Genomic DNA, 20242 nt, shown 5'->3' with positions numbered 1-20242 from the left:
GAACTGTTACTACCATAGCTAAAAACCACATTACAGTTTTGTAAAAGGGAGAGGGGTTAGTTTGTGATTACATATTCCATACTAGACGAAGGTGTGTTCGAAAGACATGGTTTTCAGTTAGGATTGACTGTGTAGGATTGATCTGTACTAGTCTGGCTTGTTTAGTTTTACAATGGGTGTATTGATGTACTGCTCACTGCAATATGTAAGATGCTGCCTTTTCCTAGGCATACTCTTGTGTGATGTGTGGATTGTTACTAAAAATCATGTTTTTCATACAGATGGGGGGGTGTCATAAAATGATGGGCCTCGGGTGTCACATATGCTAGTTATGCCACTTCCTTCATAGTTTATATCTAATCCACAAGCCTGCTTTTAGGACCTACAGGGTATGTATCCCTCTGATTCATGACAATTTCACTTCTCATGTTATCTTATCCATTCTTTTTATTATACAACTGCCCAGATAAGCATCATTCTTTGATGTGATTGGACCTTGAAAATTAGGGCATTAGTGTCTCCCCAGAAATTTTTTCCAGCCATGAAAAAACATTTGCTGCATTTAGTGTGCCACAAAAAACATTTGCTCCGTTTAGTGTGCTGGAGTTAAAAAAGTTTGAGAGACGCTTCTCTATACCATTTGAAAGAGGGCAAATATCTAATTATTCTAGAATTGGATATTTCTTAAATTTAATATATATATTATGGAACAAGTGTCAAACCTTAAGAAATGCAGTCATATTGAGCATTGGAAAATAACTAATAATAATTAACTAATACAAATAGAACACATTAAGGGCTCCTTTTACTAAGCTGCGATAGCGGTTTTACCGCGCGCTTAGCTCGCGTAGAATTGCCGCACATGCTAAACGGTTAGTTCTAGCCGTGTAGCGTGGCAATTCTGCACGCGCTAAAAATGCTATTGCAGCTTAGTAAAAGAAGCCCTTAATTTTCCCCACCACCAAATTTCCCTGTCCCGCCCCACCCGGCTACTTTTTCATGCCACCCGGCTGGAAAAAATTTCTGGGGAGAACACTGTAGTACGATGGTATATTACTCCGGTTCTAATTAGCAAATGTACTAAGGAGAATAATGCTGTCTGTTGGAAAGGATGTGGTGAAAGAGGCACATTCTATCATATGTGGTGGAATTGCCAAAAGGTCCAGAAGTACTGGGAACAAGTATTTCATTATGTGAGTAAATTAATCCAGGCTCCACTTAAAGTGAATGCTGAAAGAGCATTGTTGGGAATGGCGTACCCCAAATATATATAAAAAAATAACCAACAAATATTCAAAATAAAGCTGCTAATAGTGGAAGGAAACAGGCTGAAAGGCAAGTAACTAACATGGATAAAAAGACCTCAGTGTTTCAAGGAAACAACCAAGAAACTATATGTTCAGTTATAACTGCCATACAAAACACATCCCAGGTCAAAAAACTCCATGGAAAAGATTCATAAAGATACAGTTTAAAATACACAAGTTAAACTGTAAAAAAAAACAGCAAAAAACTGTAAAAACTTGCACTTATCTTCCATTCATCTCCCACAAGCAGTGGAAATAAATATCCATTGCTCCAATACGGAACCAGACACACTTTTCAAAGAATGAACTCAGTATTCCCAATAGGCCCTGTTTCGCCAAGTGGCTGCGTCAGGGGAATATCTGAAAAGACAAAAAATGAATCAATAATAAAGAATATATAATGCTTAAAGCTTTAAAAGTTCAGGTTACCTTTAGAAAGAGAGCAACTGCTTCAAAAAATCTTCCAAGGGAAAATGGCACCCCGGCATTAGTCCAGAGCTTTATATCCATGTGTGCTGACCTAAAGTTAATTGGCAAAGAGGACGGCAAGCACTCGAGGTCAAAAAAGAGCAAAATCACTTTAAAAAAAGGGATGGCAAGTCAACAAGGTCAAAAAGTTCAAAAAAGCAAAAGAGTTTAGTAATGACAGACCTTAAAAAAAGGCACGCCACTCAATACGGGCATTTAATCCTTTTGGAATGCAGGTTTGCAATCTAAAGATCCATTTTTGCTCTCTTTGCCTCAAAAGCTGTTTGAAATCTCCTCCTTTCTGTGATGGAATCAATTTCTCTATTATCCAGCACCGCATATCTGTAAAAGAGTGATTAAAGTCCACATTATGCTGAACCATAGGAGCCTCAAATTTTTGACAGGTCAGAAATGATCTATGTTCAATAATCCTTGTCTTAAAAGATCTTGAGGTTTGCCCAATATATAAAAGTTTACAGGGACATTGCACTGCATAAATCACTCCCTTTGTGTTACATGAAATGACAGTTCTCAAAGTATATTTTTGCTGGTCTGATGGATTAATGAATGCCTCACAGTCCATAGTCACGGAACAGATTGAACAATGTCCACATTTAAAATGGCCCACCTTCCCTCCCTGTTCAATATCTGTATTATTAAACTGAAATGCGCCGCTACTCGTAGGACTAATTAATTCCTGTAAATTTTTATTCCGTGAGTATGCTGTAGTTATTTGAATATCCTTAAAGCAGGAATGGATAGATAGACAGTTCCAGTATTTTTTTAAAATCTTGTTAAAGAATCGTGCTTGCTGGGGAATGTCTTTAATGTACAGACAATAAGATCATTCTCTAATTGTGATTCAGAATATTGTAGTAGATCTCTTTGATTGTATAACGCTCGAGTATAAGCACGCTTGATGCAAGATTCTGGATATCCTCTATCCTTCAATCTACCTGTAAGGACTTTAGACTGTTCTTTATATTCTTCTTTAGTAGAGCACACACGACGGTAGCGCAAGAACTGAGAGTTAGGCAGGCTTTCCTTTAAATGGAGAGGATGTGAACTTGAAAAATTTAATAAAGTGTTTCTGTCAGTGGCTTTACGATAGACTGTGATAACAAATTCATTCTCCTGAATCTTAATCATGACATCTAGAAAAGAAATCTGTCGATGGTCAAATGTTTTTTCAAAATGTATTGTAGGTAGACAACCATTAAGAAAATTTACAAAAATATCTAGATTGGTCTCAGAGTCTTCCCATAAAAAGAAGATGTCGTCAATGTACCTACACCAGAAAATTACTTTTGAAAACCAGATTGAAGTATATATAAAGGTTTCTTCAAAATAAGCCATAAATAAGTTGGCTAACGAAGGGGTGCATGTCGCTCCCATTGCAGTGCCAGATTGTTGTTGGTAAAAAACATCCCGAAACACAAAATAGTTTTTCTTCAAGGATATTGACAGTAAACTCACCAAAAAATTAGATGGTACTAAATGTGGGCGTATGCGGTTGTCCAAAGAATCTTCTATTATTCTTAAAGCTAAATCCTGCGGAATGTTAGTGTACAAAGCCTGTACATCTAATGTCACAAGTATCGTTTTGCTTGAAGGATGATGGTTCGCTAATAAACGTAAAAAATGTGTGGTATCTTGAATAAAGGATACAACCTTAAATACCAGAGGTTGTAGAAAAAAATCTACATATTGGTTTACCCTTTCAAGCAAAGACCCACAAGAAGACACTATGGGACGTCCAGGTGGAAAATTTAGATTTTTGTGAATCTTCGGCAGGATATAGAAGAAAGGAACCGTCGGATGTTGAGGACATAAGAACTGTAGTTCATTCTGAGTTAAAAAACCACTCTTATGACCTTTCATTGCTAGGACAGCTATTTCTCGTTTTAAATCATCCATAGGATCTGCATCTAATGGGAGATACACATCTCTATCTAAGAGCTGATGTTCAATTTCATTTATGTAAGCTTGATGATCCAAAACTACAACTGCTCCGCCTTTATCAGCTCGTCTGATAATTATATCATGATTCTGACGTAAAGATTGTATGACTTCCCATTCCAATTGGGTCATATTCCATTTGCAAAAAAATTTTTTTGTTTCTAATTTTTCAATATCGGTCATTACTAGGTCTTTATATAACTGTAATGCTGGGTCTAAAGGACCCACAGGAACCCAGGTAGATTTTTGACGGATCACTGAACGATCATAGTATTCTGTACCACTATTAGAAAAATGTAATCGTAGGTGTAGTTTTCTAAAAAATTTCTCTAGGTCTACCCTTAGTTGAAAAGGATCAGTTTTTATCTCAGGTACAAACGTGAGACCCTTTGATAATACTAGAGTTTCAATTTCAGAAAGAGTATAATGTGAAATATTAACTACTGCTAGTTGGTCGGCTGTTGGGACCTGGTATTGGGGCGAAGATTGCCCTGATATCTGCCTCTGAGGTTCAAGGGGGGATCCAGGTAACTACAGACCGGTGAGTATGACCTCAGTACCGGGAAAGATGGTAGAGGCACTGATAAAGGACTGCATCATTGATCACCTAGACCAGTGGTAGGCAAACTTATTAGTCAAAAGAGCCAAAGATCAGCAGTACAACGCTTAAGATTTATTTTGAGAGCCATACACCGCGCCCGCTTGCGCTACGAAGGCTATGTCAACCTGAATGACACCACGCTCGCCTGCACATAGTCAAAATCGATTCGTGGCAGCCTAGAGAATGACAGGGGGAAAAATTTGTCTCTGTCCCCACCCCGTCCCCGCAAACCATCTGATCCCATCCACACAAGCCTCGAATAGTTTTATACTGAACTTATTATATTAAAGTATAAAAAGAAACAATATTCTGTACAATTGTCAATTTATAAATCAGCGTCTTCTTCCTACTCTCTCTTCCCCATTTCCCTTCAGCGTCTTCAGCCCACTCTCTCCACTTCCCTTCAGCGCACGCACATAAAAACAAGCAAGCAATTTTATATCATTTTCATTCTATTCATTCATAGAAATTAAAGTCTAAATAATGCCAGTCATATAACAAAACATGATTTTACAAAAATAATTTCCTGCACAGTCAAAGTTGAAAGGGGATAGATTCCGTACAAATGTAAGGAAATTCTTCTTCACCCAGAGAGTGGTAGAAAACTGGAACGCTCTTCCGAAGTCTGTTATAGGGGAAAACACCCTCCAGGGTTTCAAGACAAAGTTGGACAAGTTCATGCTAAACTGGTGAGACTGGACTCATTTGGAGCACTGGTCTTGACCTTGGGGCCGCTGCATGAGCGAACTGCTGGGCAGGATGGACCATTGGTCTGACCCAGCAGTGGCAATTCTTATGTTCTTAAGCCTGTAAGGATTACTAGATGTCTTTCAGCAGCTCCCCTTCCTCCCTCCCTCCCCCTTACCTTCGTGGCCATGTCAAAATGATCTACCAACAATAAAATTTAAAAATACACAAAGCACACTGTACGCAGAGAAAATGTTAATTAGCATTTATATTCCACGGGTTTTCAAAGAGGTCAAGACAGATGACTTTATGCAATGTCACCTCAGTAACAACTATACAAAAATAGACAAATATACCCCTCCCTTTTAACTAAACCGCGATAGCGGTTTTTAGCCCAGGGAGATGCGCTGAATGCCCTGTGCTGATCTCGATGCTCATAGGCTCCCTGCGCTAAAAACCGCTATTGCAGTTTAGTAAAAGGGGGCCATAGAGCAAAATATAGACAGCAGGTATAAATTCTCAAAACGACACATTTTCTTTCTTTCTGTCTTTCTCTCTTCTTGCATGCCCCCTTTCTGTCTGTCTCCCTGTCTTTCTGTCTCCCACCTCCCTTCTTTCTTTCTATCTCCCTGCCCCCCTTTTCTTTTTTTATCCGTGCTCTCCCCTAAGCCACAGCCATTGGGGAACAGGCCGCCACCACCGCCGGGGAATAGGCTGCCACCACCGCCATTGGAGAACAAGCCGCCATTGAGTTCTGAGCTCTCCCTGCTTCCCTTCGCCGTAAAGAGGACGCTGAAGCACTGGGTCAACCAACTTTCACCACCCGACGTCAATTCTAGCGTTGGAGAGGAAGTTTCAGGCCAGCCAGGCAGCGATTGGCTGGCCCAGAACTTCCTCCCCGACGTCAGAATTGACGTCGGGTGGCGAAAGTTGGTCAGCACTGCGCTTCAGCATCCTCTTTACGGGGAAAGAAATCAGATTAAGCACCCCTGCTCTAGACGAGCTGCGAGCCACACTCAAGTGGCTAAAGAGCCGCATGCGGCTCACGAGCCATGGCTTGCTGACCACTGACCTAGATGGACACAGTCTGATGAGGACCAGCCAGCACGGCTTAAGCAAAGGAAGATCTTGCTTGATGAACTTGCTGCACTTCTTCGAAAGAATAAACAGGCAGATAGACAAAGGTGACCCGGTCGACATTGTATATTTGGATTTTCAGAAGGCGTTTGACAAGTTCCTGCATGAAAGACTACTTTGAAAAATTGCAAACCATGGAATGGAGGGTAAAATACTCATGTGGATTAAAAACTGGTTGGCAGATAGGAAACAGAGAGTAGGGGTAAATGGAAAATACTCGGACTGGAAAAGCGTCATAAGTGGAATGCTGCAGTGTTTGGTGCTTGGACCCGTGCTCTTCAACATATTTCTTAATGACCTGGAAATTGGTACAACGAGCGAGGTAATAAAATTTGCAGACGATACGAAGTTATTCAGAGTAGTGAAGACACATAAGGATTGTGAAGACCTGCAACGTGACATAAACACACTTGAGAAATAGGCCGCAACATGGCAAATGAGGTTCAACATGAATAAGTGTAAAGTGATGCATGTCGGTAACAAAAATCTTATACACGAATACAGGATGTCCGGGGCAGTACTTAGAGAGACCCCCCCCCCCCCCAAGAAAGAGACTTGAGAGTGCTGGTCAACAAGTCGATGAAGCCATCCATGCAATGTGTGGCGGCGGCGAAAAGGGCAAACAGAATACTAGGAATGATTAAGAAGGGGATCACAAACAGATCAGAGAAGATTATCATGCCGCTGTACCGGGCCATGGTACGTCCCCACCTGGAATACTGTGTCCAGCACTAGTCACTGTACATGAAGAAGGACACAGTACCATTTGACTAAAATGGTTAAGGGGCTGGAGGAGCTGCCGTACAGTGAGAGGTTAGAGAAACTGGGTCTCTTCTCCCTTGAAAAGAGGAGACTGAGAGGGGACATGATCGAAACATTCAAGATAATGAAGGGAATAGACTTAATAGATAAAGATAGGTTGTTCACGCTTTCCAAGGTAGGGAGAACGAGAGGGCACTCTCTAAAGTTAAAAGGGGATAGATTCCGTACAAACGTAAGGAAGTTCTTCTTCACCCAGAGAGTGGTGAAAAACTGGAACGCTCTTCCGGAGGCTGTTATAGGGGAAAACACCCTCCAGGGATTCAAGACAAAGTTACACAAGTTCCTGCAGAACCAGAACATACGCAGGTAAGGCTAGACTCAGTTAGGGCACTGGTCTTTGACCTAAGGGCCACCACGGGAGCGGACTGCTGGGCACAATGGACCACTGGTCTGACCCAGCAGCAGCAATTCTTATGTTCTTAATGCAAGATAATAAATGTGAGCTTGAGTCTACAAAGATATATAGCATTATGTCATCAGCATATATCGAAAGTTTAAAGGAGGAATCGTTAATGGAAATACCTCTAATGGCGTTATTATTCCTAATAGCAATAGCTAAAGGTTCGAGAGCCAAATTGAACAAAAGAGGGGAGAGTGGACAGTCTTGTTTGGTGCTTCTCTGAAGTGGAAAGAATTTGGATAGCAAACCGTTAACCAAGATGGAGGCTTGGGGGCTATTGTACAAAACCCTAACCATACGAACAAAATTTTTGCTAAAGCCGAACCATACCAAGACTTTAAAAAGATAGTCCCAGTTAATCCCGTCAAAGGCTTTTTCAGCATCTAGTGAAAGTTCTACTAAAGAGTCCCAAGAATTTGCAACTTATGTTGTTGGAAGTCAGAGCTACATCTCTCACATATAAAAAAACATGAATATTTTGGAAAATCTGGGAACAATATATTGAAGTGTTGTCTCCTAGAGCCCGCAGCTCAATGCTAAATTATCTTCAGCTTTCTGAAGGGGTTGGGTAACTTCATAGTGGTTGGCACACCTGGGTGGTGAAGGGAGAGGGAGGTCTTCCTGTTCATATCCACTGACTCTGGTTGGGGAGTTGGGGAGGAGAGAAGGTAAGGGGTGAAGGGAGGAATTCACTGATCCTTTTGTTTATTATTTGCCTTATTCTGAGGGATATTATAATGTCCTTTGTTGCCTAGAATTTTATCTGATGAGAGTGGGTTACAGTTGGGTCTAGGGCTAGGGGATGCTCCTGGCTTGGTATAGGCTTGCAGGTATTGTTCTTTGAGATGTATGCATTGCTAACATGATTGGTTCTGTTTTCTGAATATAGCTGTATGACCTCAGGGTGTGGCCTTTGGCAGAGGGAGGGGGGTGGGGTTGAAGGGATAGGTTATTGGATTCCTTTCTTGGCTTCAACACCATAAGAGTCCAGGTATCCCAGTTTCCTGTTATAATTCCTTGAATTGGTTTGGGGGGTAGGGTTTGTGAAGGGGGAACATGGGGGTTGTTATGGGAGTTTGGGTTCATGAGTTGATATATTTTGTATGCATGTTTATGTGGCTTGTTCTATACTGTTTTCTTGTAAAACTAATAAACAGATTTTGACTAAGAGAGATATAATACATAGTAAAAAGGAGACATAATACAAGGGTTAAGGCTGTCCAGAAAAACCTAAAGTTGGACAAACTGTGCGAATTGAAGTTTATCCCATGAATTTGATTGTGCTTGATCAGAAAATAATTTAAAATATTTTTAAAGCCCATCTGGGGGTCCCTCAAAGCCACTGATTACATAAAGCTCCGTTTTTCTTAAAATTTGCTATTATTTTGCTTAAAGGAACAAATTTCTTGGTATTATAGCTGTGGAGGGGCATAATCAATAGTGTGCCTAAGTCTGAGGTTGGATGTTTTGTGCAAGATGTCCACAACCCCAGTAGGAAAAATGTCCATTTTCAAAGCTACCAAACGTCTATCTTTCATTTTTGAAAATGAGCAAGGTATAAGTTTTATTTCTTAGGACGTCTACCGTTTTTGTCCAGTTTCAAAAATAAAAACGTCCATGTGAAAAACATACAAAAGCAAGTTTTGTAGACCTACCCACCCAACTCTACCTTGTCTGATCGTGGCAAAGGAATCCCCATTAGCTGAGCCAGTTTCGAGGATTCCTGGTGGCTCAGCTGATGGTGATTCCCCCTGCCAGGATCAGCTGAGCCACAGACCCCTGGACCTTCCCTGACATTCCTGGACCTTCCCCAACATTCCCCCGTCATCCCAGACTTCCCCTAAAATCCACCAACATCTCCCCCCCTCACATTCCTGGGCCCACATCCCTGGACCCCCTCGTACCTTTGGATGAGAAAATGGCATGAGAGAAACCCACTCCCTCCTGCAAATGACAGGGCTCACCCCTCCCAATACATCTTGGGATGCAGTTGGAGGGGCCGAAGGACCTGATTGGCTCAAAATCACCATTTTGAGCCAATAAGGGCCTTTGGCCCCTTCCACTGCATCCCAAGATGCATTGAGAATGGGACATCCTATCATTTGCAGGAGGGAGTGGGCTTCCCTCCTGCCGTTTTCTCATCCGAAGGTATGGGGGTCCAGGGACATGGGAAGGGGACCCAGGAATGTTGGGGTGTGTATGGGGGCGGATGTCAGTTGATGTCGGGGAGGTCCATGGATGTCAGGGGAAGGGGTGTAGGGCTCTGCAGCTCAGCTGATCCTAGCAGGGAGGATCCCTATTAGCTGAGCCACCAGGAATCCCTGAAACCAGCTCAGCTGATGGGAAGCCTAGTTTTTGTTTTTTTGGGGGAGTTCACTCTTTGGGTGATGGGAGGGGGTCGTGACCACTGGGGGAGTAAGAGAGGTTATGCCTTAAATCCTCCAGTGGTCTTGTCATTTGGGGCACTTTTGTGGAAGTTAGATGCAACTCAAACAGGTCTAACTGCTGGCGTCTAAGTTCCCTCTAGAAAAGCTTTGATTATGGCTGCATTATGTCTAGGTTGAAGCCCCATAACATACCTCCCAACACACCCTTTTGATCTCTGGACACACAGCAGCTTAGAAGTGCTGCTGCACGTCCAGAAAGTTGTTTTTGATTATCAACACTTGGAAGTCCCTGTTATTAGGCTGTTTTTTTGAACGTTTTAAAGTTTTATGAGCCCCATTACATTTATGTTTTTACACTCAGCAATGATACATTGATAAAAAGACATTTTATGTCAAGTCTGTTTTCTTGAAAAAGAACAATAATTTCCCCTTTTACAAAACCACATAAGAGGTTTTTAGCGCTGGCTGACATGCTGAATGCTCTGCGCTATTCTAACGGTCAGAGTTCCTATGAGCATCGGAGTAGCACAGAGCATTCAGCGCTCCGGCCGGTGCTAAAAACCTCTTACACGGTTTTGTAAAAAAGGGGGAGGGGGTGTAAATATGCTTATTATAATATGTGGGGTTGAATTCCTTAGAATCCCACTAATACAGTATTACAACCACAAAAGAATAGAAAACATTCTCATGTCATCAAATAATGATATAAAAACATTTTATGCAAATATTTAGCAATAGTTTATTAACGTTGGCTTTTACAAAGCCTTGGTAGAGATTGGTGGCAGATGATAAAAAAATCCTAATGAGGCTTCATAAAATGGGGGAAGGGTTTATTAGTGGGATTCTAAGGAATCTGACTACACTTTTATAATAAGCATATTGGAGATTAGAGTTATTTCTGTACTGATTTATTGGACTCTGTGACATTTTCTTTTTCAATAAAACATACTTGACATAAAGGCCCAGAGTCAGAACAGGGCAGCAATAGGAGTAGGGGAGGGGCGGAGCGGGTCGGGGTCAGGCGTCCTATTTTTTTTCTCCCTTCTCTTGAGTGCACTACACTGACCATCAGGCTACTCCACACACCTGCTTGCTGCTCTACTAGGACTATCTATAACATCTGCTACTGTCAAACAGTAACCAGTAACAGTGACCCTCATGCCTCCAGTGGTCATCTGGCCAGTTTGGGCACCTTCTTGGCACGTATTTGTTATTAAAACAGGTCTAGCCCAAACATCCAAACTGTGCCCTGGACGTTTTGTAAAATGTTTAATTACCAAGGCAAAATGTCCAGGTCATAAAGCCTGCCCTAGTCCCGCCCAAAACATGACCCCTTGAAATTTAGATAAACTAGAAATAAACGGCATAGAAAATAATCTAGAAATTGGTGATGGATGTTTTAGCGATTAAAATGTCCAAGTATCACTTTATGTCAGGTGTTTTTTTGAGGGGACTGTTTATCTTTTGAAATTTGGGCAGATGGTAGGTAGAGGTTCAGTATTATATCTCATTGAAGGGATGAGTTATTTAGCATGTAGAGGTTTAGGATGATATCTCAGAATAGAGTGGGGTTAGAAGTTCAGTGTGATATCTTATTGAAGGAATGCGGGTTATTTACTGGATAGAGGTTCAGTGCGATATCTCGGGGTAGAGATCGGAGTTTTTTGGGAATGAAGGGGTGAGGACAGAGTTTCTTAGCGTCACCTCTGGAAAGCGATGAATCTGCCTCCCCGGTACCGGCCCACCCCGCTCCTCCCCTCCCCTCCCGGATCTGGACCGCTGCTGATAGCGCGAGAGCTGCAGAGGGTACGGCAGAGTCGGGCGCGCGCAGGAGGCGCCGTGCGCGGCCCGGGATGGAAGAGCGGCGGAGGCCGAGGTAAGATCGGGAGGAGGAGGGAGGGGGGGTCTCTCCGGCCAGGCCTCCCCTTAACGGGGACGGGCGCCATATTCCTGCGCGGCCCTGACAGGCCCCCGAACTGGAGCGGTAGGAATGCGGAGCGGCGACTCCACATTGTTGTCACTTACCCCCCCCCTCCCCCGCCGGGCAGAAACATGATCCACCTGACGTCATTATCTCCCCCCTCCCCCCCACTGGACAGCGCCGCCTTACTTGGGCGAAAGGGGAGGGGGCTGGGGCAGCTGTGAAAGAGGGACGAGGATAGAGCAGGGGAGGGAAAGGGACAGGGGTAGGAGTAGGAATAGGATAAGGATAGTGGGAGAGAGGTGTGGTGCTAACTAAGGCAATAGAGGAGCAGGGAGAAGTGGAGGTCAGGAGGCATAGGAGTGCTGGGCAATAGGGGGAGTAAGGAGCAGTGAGACTAGGCAGGTCGAGGACGTGGGCAGGGTAGGGAAGACTAAGAGAGAGGAGAAGCACTGGGTAGGGCAATGAGGGGAGCAGGGAGCTGAGAGGGGAGTGGTGTCGTGGTGAGGCACTGGACAGTGCAATGAAGGAGTAGAGAGAGGGGGAAGGGGTAGATTGGAGGGCATGGGAAGAGGAAGGACAGTAGGGAGAGATGAGGTTTTGGCTGGGGGGGTATCCGGTTTGTTCAGTAATTTTCCTAGCAAACATGAGTCTATGAGTTCCTGCAGTCAGTGGGGTAAATCCAGGATCAGAACAAGCTGGCAGACAAACCTAGAGGGCACAGAGCAGAGGGGCAAGAGGGAGGACAGGTCCTCATTTCTTCTCCCGTGGGTCTGGAGAATGAATCATTCCTGCCTTTCTTATTCAGAATTGCCACATATACCCCAGAGGAGCTCACCCTGGTGAAAAGATTATCTGAGATATTCTGCAGCTCTCACATCTCTTCAGAAAACAAGGTATGTGTCTTCCCAACCCAGATTACACATACAGACCTTGTCAAATACTGTACCCCAGTACAAATTATACAAACAGACCCTCCATCAGATACCCCAGCCCAAATTACAAAGACTCCATCAAATATCCCATTCTGAATTCAAGAGGACCTGGGATAGCCACTTGGGATCTCAGAGAGAGAGAGATAATGGTTACTGTGGATGGGCAGACTAGATGGACCATTTGGCCTTTATCTCCCATCATATTTCTGTTTCTAAATTACACAGCTCCCCCTCAGTAGCCCTGCCTAATCATCAAATATCCAAACCCAAATTATGCAGGTTGGCACCCCTTCAATACTACAATCCAAATTTTGTGAGTAGATGACTCTGAAATACCCTGCTTGAATTATATGAGCAGTCCCTGAAATAGCTCAGTCCATGAGTGGCTCTGATAGTGCACTCCCATCTTGTCACTGAGTAGATACACCAGCGCAAAAATTTGTCCTCAGCAGGGTTATTGGGTATGTGGCCACTCCCACACATACTGTGTTTCAAGTTTTTATTAAAATTTGATTGAGTCACTTAAACAATTTCTAAGCGAAATACAAATTAAAATGTAATAGGGAAAACAAAAACATGACAAAAATAAAAATTACGCCAATAACAGGATAATTAAAAGAATTTTAAATGAAACATCAAATAAATGGAATACTAATAATTGACAGTTTGACAGACAAACATGTATTTTTCCCTAACTTTTCATAGGTATTTGTTTGGGGTGGGTTTTTTTTTTCTCATTTTTATTTTTAACTGCCTTCTCTTTCTTTTTTGCCTTGTCAAATTCCTATTCAGGAAAGTTTCTTGTTGTGAGAATTTGTATATCTGTTACCAAAATAATAAATGTATGAAATGGTCAAAGAATAGGTAAGACATGTGTTAAAAATACCAAATAAAACAAAATTCTTCCTTTTATCTCTTGGCTTGCATGGAAGTTGGGTTGGTCCTTAGTGTTGGGATTCAGGATTATAGCTTGGGATCTGTGTACATCTATGTACCTGAATATAATTCGTCTTTCTAGTGCAAAAGGCGTAAATATGAATCTTGAGCTATTGGGTTATTTACCTCTAGTTGCGAGTTGTGTAGAAGGAAACATCTACATTTTTTTTTCCTTCTCAGCTCTACCTCCTACCTCACAGGGTGTTGCTGTAGCCCCTCAGGGCCTGATTCTGTATAGGACGGCATTCTCGACAGTTGTCTAAGAAGCAGTTGAGAATCGGGTACCAGTGTCCTATACAGAATCACATTTGCCCTAATAAACATGCCTAACCTCCCGATTCTCTAACTGGCGCCCATTAGGGAATCGTGCCATAGCCTGATCGCAAAGATAGGCAACTCAGCCACCTATCTTTGCTGAGGGATCCCTTGCCATTAGCTGATCTCAGCAAGGGAATTCTTGATCAGCTGTGGCCGTGGCTGTGGCTTCGGAGAGTCCTGCTGGCTCAGCTGATTGGGGGGAAATACCCCTGCCATGATCAGCTGAGCTAGCTGCAACAGAGGACCCCCCCGACACGCACCCTTAAAATTGGCCTGAGGGATGCCCACACTTCATCCTGTTGATATCCCCCCCAATCTATTTACAATTTGCAATCTTTAAATCAGCCTGCTCTATATTTAAGGAAACCTGGTCTATTGTGGCCTCTATTGCAAACTCACTATCGGGATACTTTTATGATGATATCTTTTAAAGATCCCTTGTCCTGAACCATGTTCTTTTGAGTGACTGTCAAAGGGGGTCATAGGTCATAGCTACCATCCTAAAGGTATGTAACCGGCAACCGTCGCAGCCTAAGCTAAGGCTTGGAAAAAATTTTCAGCACTGATGTACTAAGCAGAATGTGGAGCCTTTTTAGGCTTCGATGCCTGTGGTCATTGCATGTCTGCCAGACAAGATCAAGAAGGGCCTCATGGTTAGTTCCATCAATGTACAGGTGGCAGGCCTCTCTCACTTTCTGGTTTGAGTGGAGGAAATTCTTTGGCTTTCCATCCGGATCTAGATTTTTGTTTTGTAAGGAGTGTTGCAGCTGCTTCCTCCTATGTGACAGGTGTGCCTGATGCAGAATTTTACCATTATTTTGCAGGATCTCAGAAAGGTTCCATTTGAGTCCTTACAAGAGGAGTTGCTGATGGATCTTACAGTTAAGATGGTTTTTCAGTTAGCTATAATCTCAGAAAGCAGAGTCTCAAGAGATCCAGGCTCTGTCATGCAGAGAGCTTTCCTCAGATTTACAGAGGCTGCCATCTCCCTGCACATGGTACTTTCTTTTCTGCCAAAAGAAACCTCGGCCTTCCACGTAAATCAGGAAGTTTGACTGCCCGTGTTCCTGGTCATGGGTTTGAAGACAAAGGCCAAACATTTTGGCTGGATGTTAGAAGAGTTCTTCTTCTTTATCTCGAGGTGACAAATGATTTTTGTTCCTCAGATCAGTTTTTTGGTACTAATGAGTCCTAGATGCCTGGGGAAGCCGGCTTCTAAGGCTTCTAGGTGAAGATGGATTTGTAGGGCTATTTCTTCAGCGTGCATCAGGTGTGATAAGCAACCACTATGTTTTTTTATTGGAGAGCACGCTCTTTGAGGAGTGTGATTTTTCTGTGGGCAGAGTCCCAGGCAATTCCACATGAGATTTGTAGGGCAGCTATGTGGTCCACCCTCCATACTTTCACAAAATTTTACAGAGTGGATGTAGCAGAATGATTGAATGTCACTTTGGGTCCTCCATGCCAGCAGCAGGCTCATCTGCCCTATCTTAGACTCAGGGGACTGCTTTGGTACATCCCACTGGTTCAAGGCTCATATATACATATGCCTTTTGCACTAGAAGGGAAAATTTAGGTTCTTAACCTTGACAATCCTTTTAGTAGAAATGCATATGAGTCTTGAAGGCCTGCTCTGTCAGATTGCATTTAGCCTGCTTATTGGCTTGGATAGCTACTATATTTTTTTTGCTCCATTAGACGCACCTGACTGTCAGCCTAGCTATCGCTGCCATTCAGCATTTTTAGTTGGCATTACTTATGTCAGCGAAGGCCTATGGGAAATTATATCAATCTGACTCTGGCATGGGAATGCAGATAGACCCTGAGGGCAGGAAGACTGTTTTAAGTATCCCTGATTGATATGTTTTAAGTATCCCTGATAGCCTTGATTGAATCATGACTAGCTAAAAGGTGTTAATGTCTGATTAAGAGGGTGCTTAGGACAATGGGTCCAGGTGCACAGATCAAGCACAGAGACTAATCCCATCTTCCATGCTTGCAGGTATCACACCCTCCATTGTCAATTAAATTGACCATTGTCTCAAACAGTTTTCAAGTTCTAAACAGAAAGATACTGGGACATACAATATTTTCTATATTCAGAATAAGATTCCAAGGTATAAAAGCCTCCTCTCTGCAACACACATCTCTCTTTCTATCTAGCTATCTCTTGGCTTGGCACTCTGGTTCTCTCTTGGCTCTCCCTCTCTTTCTCTGTCTATCCTTCCCTTTATCTATGGAACACGAAGCTTAGACCATCCCCCTTTTCTCTCTCTCTCTGCTTTTCCCTAGAACTTCATGCTTCCTTCTGAACTCTGTAAGGCAGGGAAACTGCTTTGCTCTCTATTTAATTGTAATGCGTAATTGTAATGCTTATAAATATTGCTTTTCTGTAAGCCTATTTCTATAATATATTCTTTATGCAATCACCTCTGGCTGTGCCTATTATTTGATTCTACTTCCTGGTGAAACTTCAGTGAGGGAACTGAATCTGGGACCAGCGTTTGTCAGTACGCCTTTCACTTAACCCCTACCACCATACATTGGGGGGGGCCACTAACAAAACTGACACTGACCATAAGATGCACCCCAAATTTAGAGGAGGAAAACAAGAAAAAAACATTCTGAACCATATTCTCCCTGCCAGGCTCTGCACCCAACCCCACCCTCCTTGCCAAGCTTTGCACCCTGGCAGGGACTCCCTGCCAGGCTCTGTCCCCTGTCCCCCCTCTGGTGGTCTAGTGGTAGGCAGGCAGGTAGGGACAGGGTGAGTAGGTAGGGAGGCAGGCCTCGCCTTTCCCCCTTTAGGCAGGTAGCAGTAAAGCCCCGGCCTCTCCCTCCAGGCAGGTCCCAGCCTCTCCCTCCCAGGTAGGCAGCAGGAAAGCTCCGGCCCTCTTCCTCCCCCCCCCCCCCCCGTGTTTACCCTTTTTTAAAAACTTCTGGCGCCTCACTGCTGAGAGTGGCACAGAAGGGTTGCTGGCTGCCTGGTCCCCGCCACTTCTGCAGAGAATGGCAGACGCTGCCTCCTCTTCTGTTCTCTAGCGGCATAGCGGCGCACCGGGTTGCCTGCTTGGTCCCACGCTGCCTCCCGCGAGAACCCTTCTGCGCCGCTCTCAGCGAGTGAAGCGCCAGAATTTTTTTAAAAAAGGTACGCCAGGGGGAGGAGGAAGAGGGCCTGCAAGAAAGGGAGGGTGGCAACATTAAAATAAGTTAATGGGTGTGTGTGTGTGTGTGTGCGCGCGCGCACTTTGCGTATTCGCTCTATTAGACGCACCCTTATTTCCATCCACTTTTGGTGGGAAAAAAAGAGTGTCTAATGGAGCGAAAAATATGGTAGGTATGCTGGATTTTCTCCTGTCCAACAGGTCTGAAGAGTGATGAACTCTCTCTTTCAAAAGCAAATGAGAACCTGTGAGATCTACATAAGTGTTATTCTTGTACAATAACCTCTGGAATCTACATGATAGGGTTATGTATCTCTTTCATCCTTGAACTGCAGGGAACTCAAAATCAAACTCTAGCCCCGCTCTCTGTGGTCATCTCCTGTTACTCAACCCTGGAATGCCAGTCTAGTTTTCTGCAGCCTTAGCTGCAGGGTCCTGTCTGTTCTGCTCGTGATTAATTTTTAAATTCTAGTCACTTCAATTTGTTTTTGGTGTGGATTTTGTCCTAGTGCTGTGTATTCACCCTGCGGGAACATCCTTCGGTGGGAGATCCCAGACTTTTGCATTTATTTTGTCTGCTTCTGGGGGGTTACCTGTTAGTAAAACTGCAGTAAGCGTCCATCTTGGATTTTTTAAAAAAAAATTTTTTTTTTTTCAAATTTTATTGTAAAATTATAACAATACAATAAGCCAACTTGGATTTTCATTAAAACTTTTAAAAGTATATTTTTGGGTCTTAGGAGCTTCGTTTTTGCTCCAAACCTCACAAATGGCACAGGACAGGATGGCACGGATTCATGCCATAATTGCGGCGGATGGCTGCCCTTGTATCACGTGTGCCATGGCCCGCCAGGAGGGTGAAGCGTGTGCAAATTCAGCGCTCCCCTCTGAAGAGGCCCCGCTTTCCTCCAATTCAACCGGAGACGCGATTGCAGCGTTCGGTGTGCCTAAGAAGGGCACGGAGGGCACTTTCACTAAACGCAAACACAGTTCTGGGCAAAAGTCTTATAAATTTTCTAAGCACTCTAAATCTTAGGCACGCAGAGCGGCTCTTGCCGCCAGTGAATTTTTTCCCCCAGAATTTGTAAATATGATGAATTGGGCTTTTATGGTTAAAAAGGCTATGCCTGCTTCTTCCATTCAGAATCCAGTGCAGCAGATGGGGTCTGTCCCTTCTCTGGATTCCAGCATGTCTCTGTTCTTTTTCTGGAGCACCAGAGAGCAGACAGGCGGTTCCCACCATTGCTTCTGCTTCGGTTTCTGTACCTTTGCTGTCGCAGATTTCTTCGGCGGCATCCACCAATGTGGCTAATCTTGCGGATCTTACTGATCCTTTTGGATAGCGGATCCTGTGATTAGTCGCCTGCCTGATATTATTTCCGAGTTACTTAGGACTCTGAGCCTTAATTCAGACTGTCTGGAACAGTCAGTATGTTCTGTTATGAGTGATCAGCGTCCACTATCCACTTCCTTTCCGGACAATCCGTATTTGGCTAGGATTCTCCTAGAGGTCTGGGAATCCCTGGAGGGCCCCCTTAAATGTGCTAGGGCCATGGCGCGTTTGTATCCCATGGACCTGGACTTCACCAAATGACTGGCCCCGCCAAAAGTAAATTTGGTTGTGGCGCAGCTCACTAAGCGCACTTCTTTACCCTCTGATGGAGGGGTTGTCCTGAAAAACGTTCATGACAGGCAAGTGGACTTTATCCTCAAGCGCCTTTTTGATTTTGTGGCAGCAGCGGGAGTGAGAGCTACAGCGGCCACCTCATTTGTTGCCCGTGTGTATAACATCAAGCTCCGTCTGGACCCCGAGGATGTTGTACTTCGGGACCTAGACTTCCTAGTCTTTGGGGTGACTTATTTGGCTGATGCCCTCTATGACAAGATGAAGATTTTTGCTAAGCTTGGCGCTTATTCAGTCTCAGCCCTGCGTATGCTGTGGATTCGCCAGTAGTTGGGTGATGCTTCTTCCAAGGCTACGCTGAGCTGGTTACCTTTCAAAGGTTTGCTTTTGTTTGGCCAAGGTCTGGATGACCTCATGGCCAGTGTTCAGGATCGTAAGCCTAAGATGGTACCTGAGTTGAAACCTTGCCCGGCTTGAGGATCGGGACGACCAAATTTTCATACCTATTGGAGGCCTCACCAGGATACCGGGCCACCAGCAACAGGACAACGGTTCGGAGCCCCTTCCAGACCCCGTTTTGGAAGTCCAGCCAACAACAGTCTTTAAACAACCGTCCTCCTGCCTCTTCCAAAAAGAAGTTCTGATGCCAGGCTTCTGGCACCTCTCCCTTGGATTGGGGGCAACTTTCGGCCTACCTACCAGAGTGGCAGAGGGTGACTTTGGACCAGTGGGTCCTAGAAGTGCTCAGAGAGGGTCTCAGACTGCAGTTTTTCCAATCCCCATCAGATTTCTTCCTGACTTTGCCCACGGGATATCTGGAAAGAGCCCGCCATGTGCGGGCCACAGTTCGCAGATTGCTAGATCTGGGAGCAATAGAACCTGTTCCAAACGACGACTTGGGCTCAGGGAGATATTCTATATTTTCATCTTGCCAAAGAAAGGCTCTGAAGATTGGAGACCTATTCTGGACTTAAAGGCAGTGAATGCGTTCCTGCGAGTTCTGTGTTTCTGGATGGAAATGGTGCATTCAGTTGTAGCAGCAGTGGCGCCCGGGGAGTTCTTGGCTTCCTTGGATCTCATGGAAGCGTACCTTCACATACCAATCTGTCAGGAGCATAGGAGGTTTCTGAGATTCCATGTGCTTGGGTGGCATTTTCAGTTCACGGCTCTGCCCTTTGGGCTGGCATAGGCGCCCAGAATCTTCACCAAGATCATGGTGGTAGTGGCTGCCCGCCTGTACTCGCAGGGTGTTCTTGTCCATCCGCATCTGGACAATTGGCTGATCAGAGCCCCTTCGCTGTCGGAGGGTCGAAGGGCAGTTCACCAGGTGGTGCATCTGCTGGAGTATCTCAGTTAGGTGATCAATCTGAAGAAGAGCCACCTCGAGCCGACGCAGAAATTGGAGTATCTGGGAGTCCAGTTTCACATGGGCAGGAATCAGGTGTTCCTGCCGGACTCCAGGGAGATCAAGCTAAGGAGTGCCATTCGGGCCATTTTGGAGGTTCAGGCTCCGACGGCCTGGCAATACCTGCAGGTACTGGGTCTCATGGTTGCGACCATAGATGTGATTCCGTGG

The 20242-nt window shown here is 44.2% G+C and overlaps 1 protein-coding gene across 5 annotated transcripts in view; it reads left to right on the top strand.

Annotated features, from left to right (window-relative positions):
• Nucleotides 1-11531: 11531 nt before the first annotated feature.
• The window catches only part of ZNF512B (zinc finger protein 512B), a 324570-nt gene continuing 315859 nt past the window's right edge, over nucleotides 11532-20242 (top strand). For 3 of the 5 annotated variants that reach the window (XM_033914236.1, XM_033914239.1, XM_033914234.1), the window contains exon 1: nucleotides 11570-11644. In XM_033914236.1, coding sequence (XP_033770127.1) covers nucleotides 11622-11644 — 23 coding nt within the window. In that variant the 5' untranslated portion in view covers nucleotides 11570-11621. Of the gene's footprint in view, nucleotides 11645-12497; nucleotides 12586-20242 lie in introns of all 5 variants that reach the window. The other 2 variants (XM_033914237.1, XM_033914235.1) reach the window with 2 other exon arrangements.

Source organism: Geotrypetes seraphini, chromosome 11 (assembly GCF_902459505.1).
Source record: "Geotrypetes seraphini chromosome 11, aGeoSer1.1, whole genome shotgun sequence".
Classification (NCBI taxonomy): domain Eukaryota; kingdom Metazoa; phylum Chordata; class Amphibia; order Gymnophiona; family Dermophiidae; genus Geotrypetes; species Geotrypetes seraphini.
The sequence above is the reverse complement of the archived record's forward strand: the minus strand, read 5'-3'. Positions and strand labels throughout refer to the sequence as shown.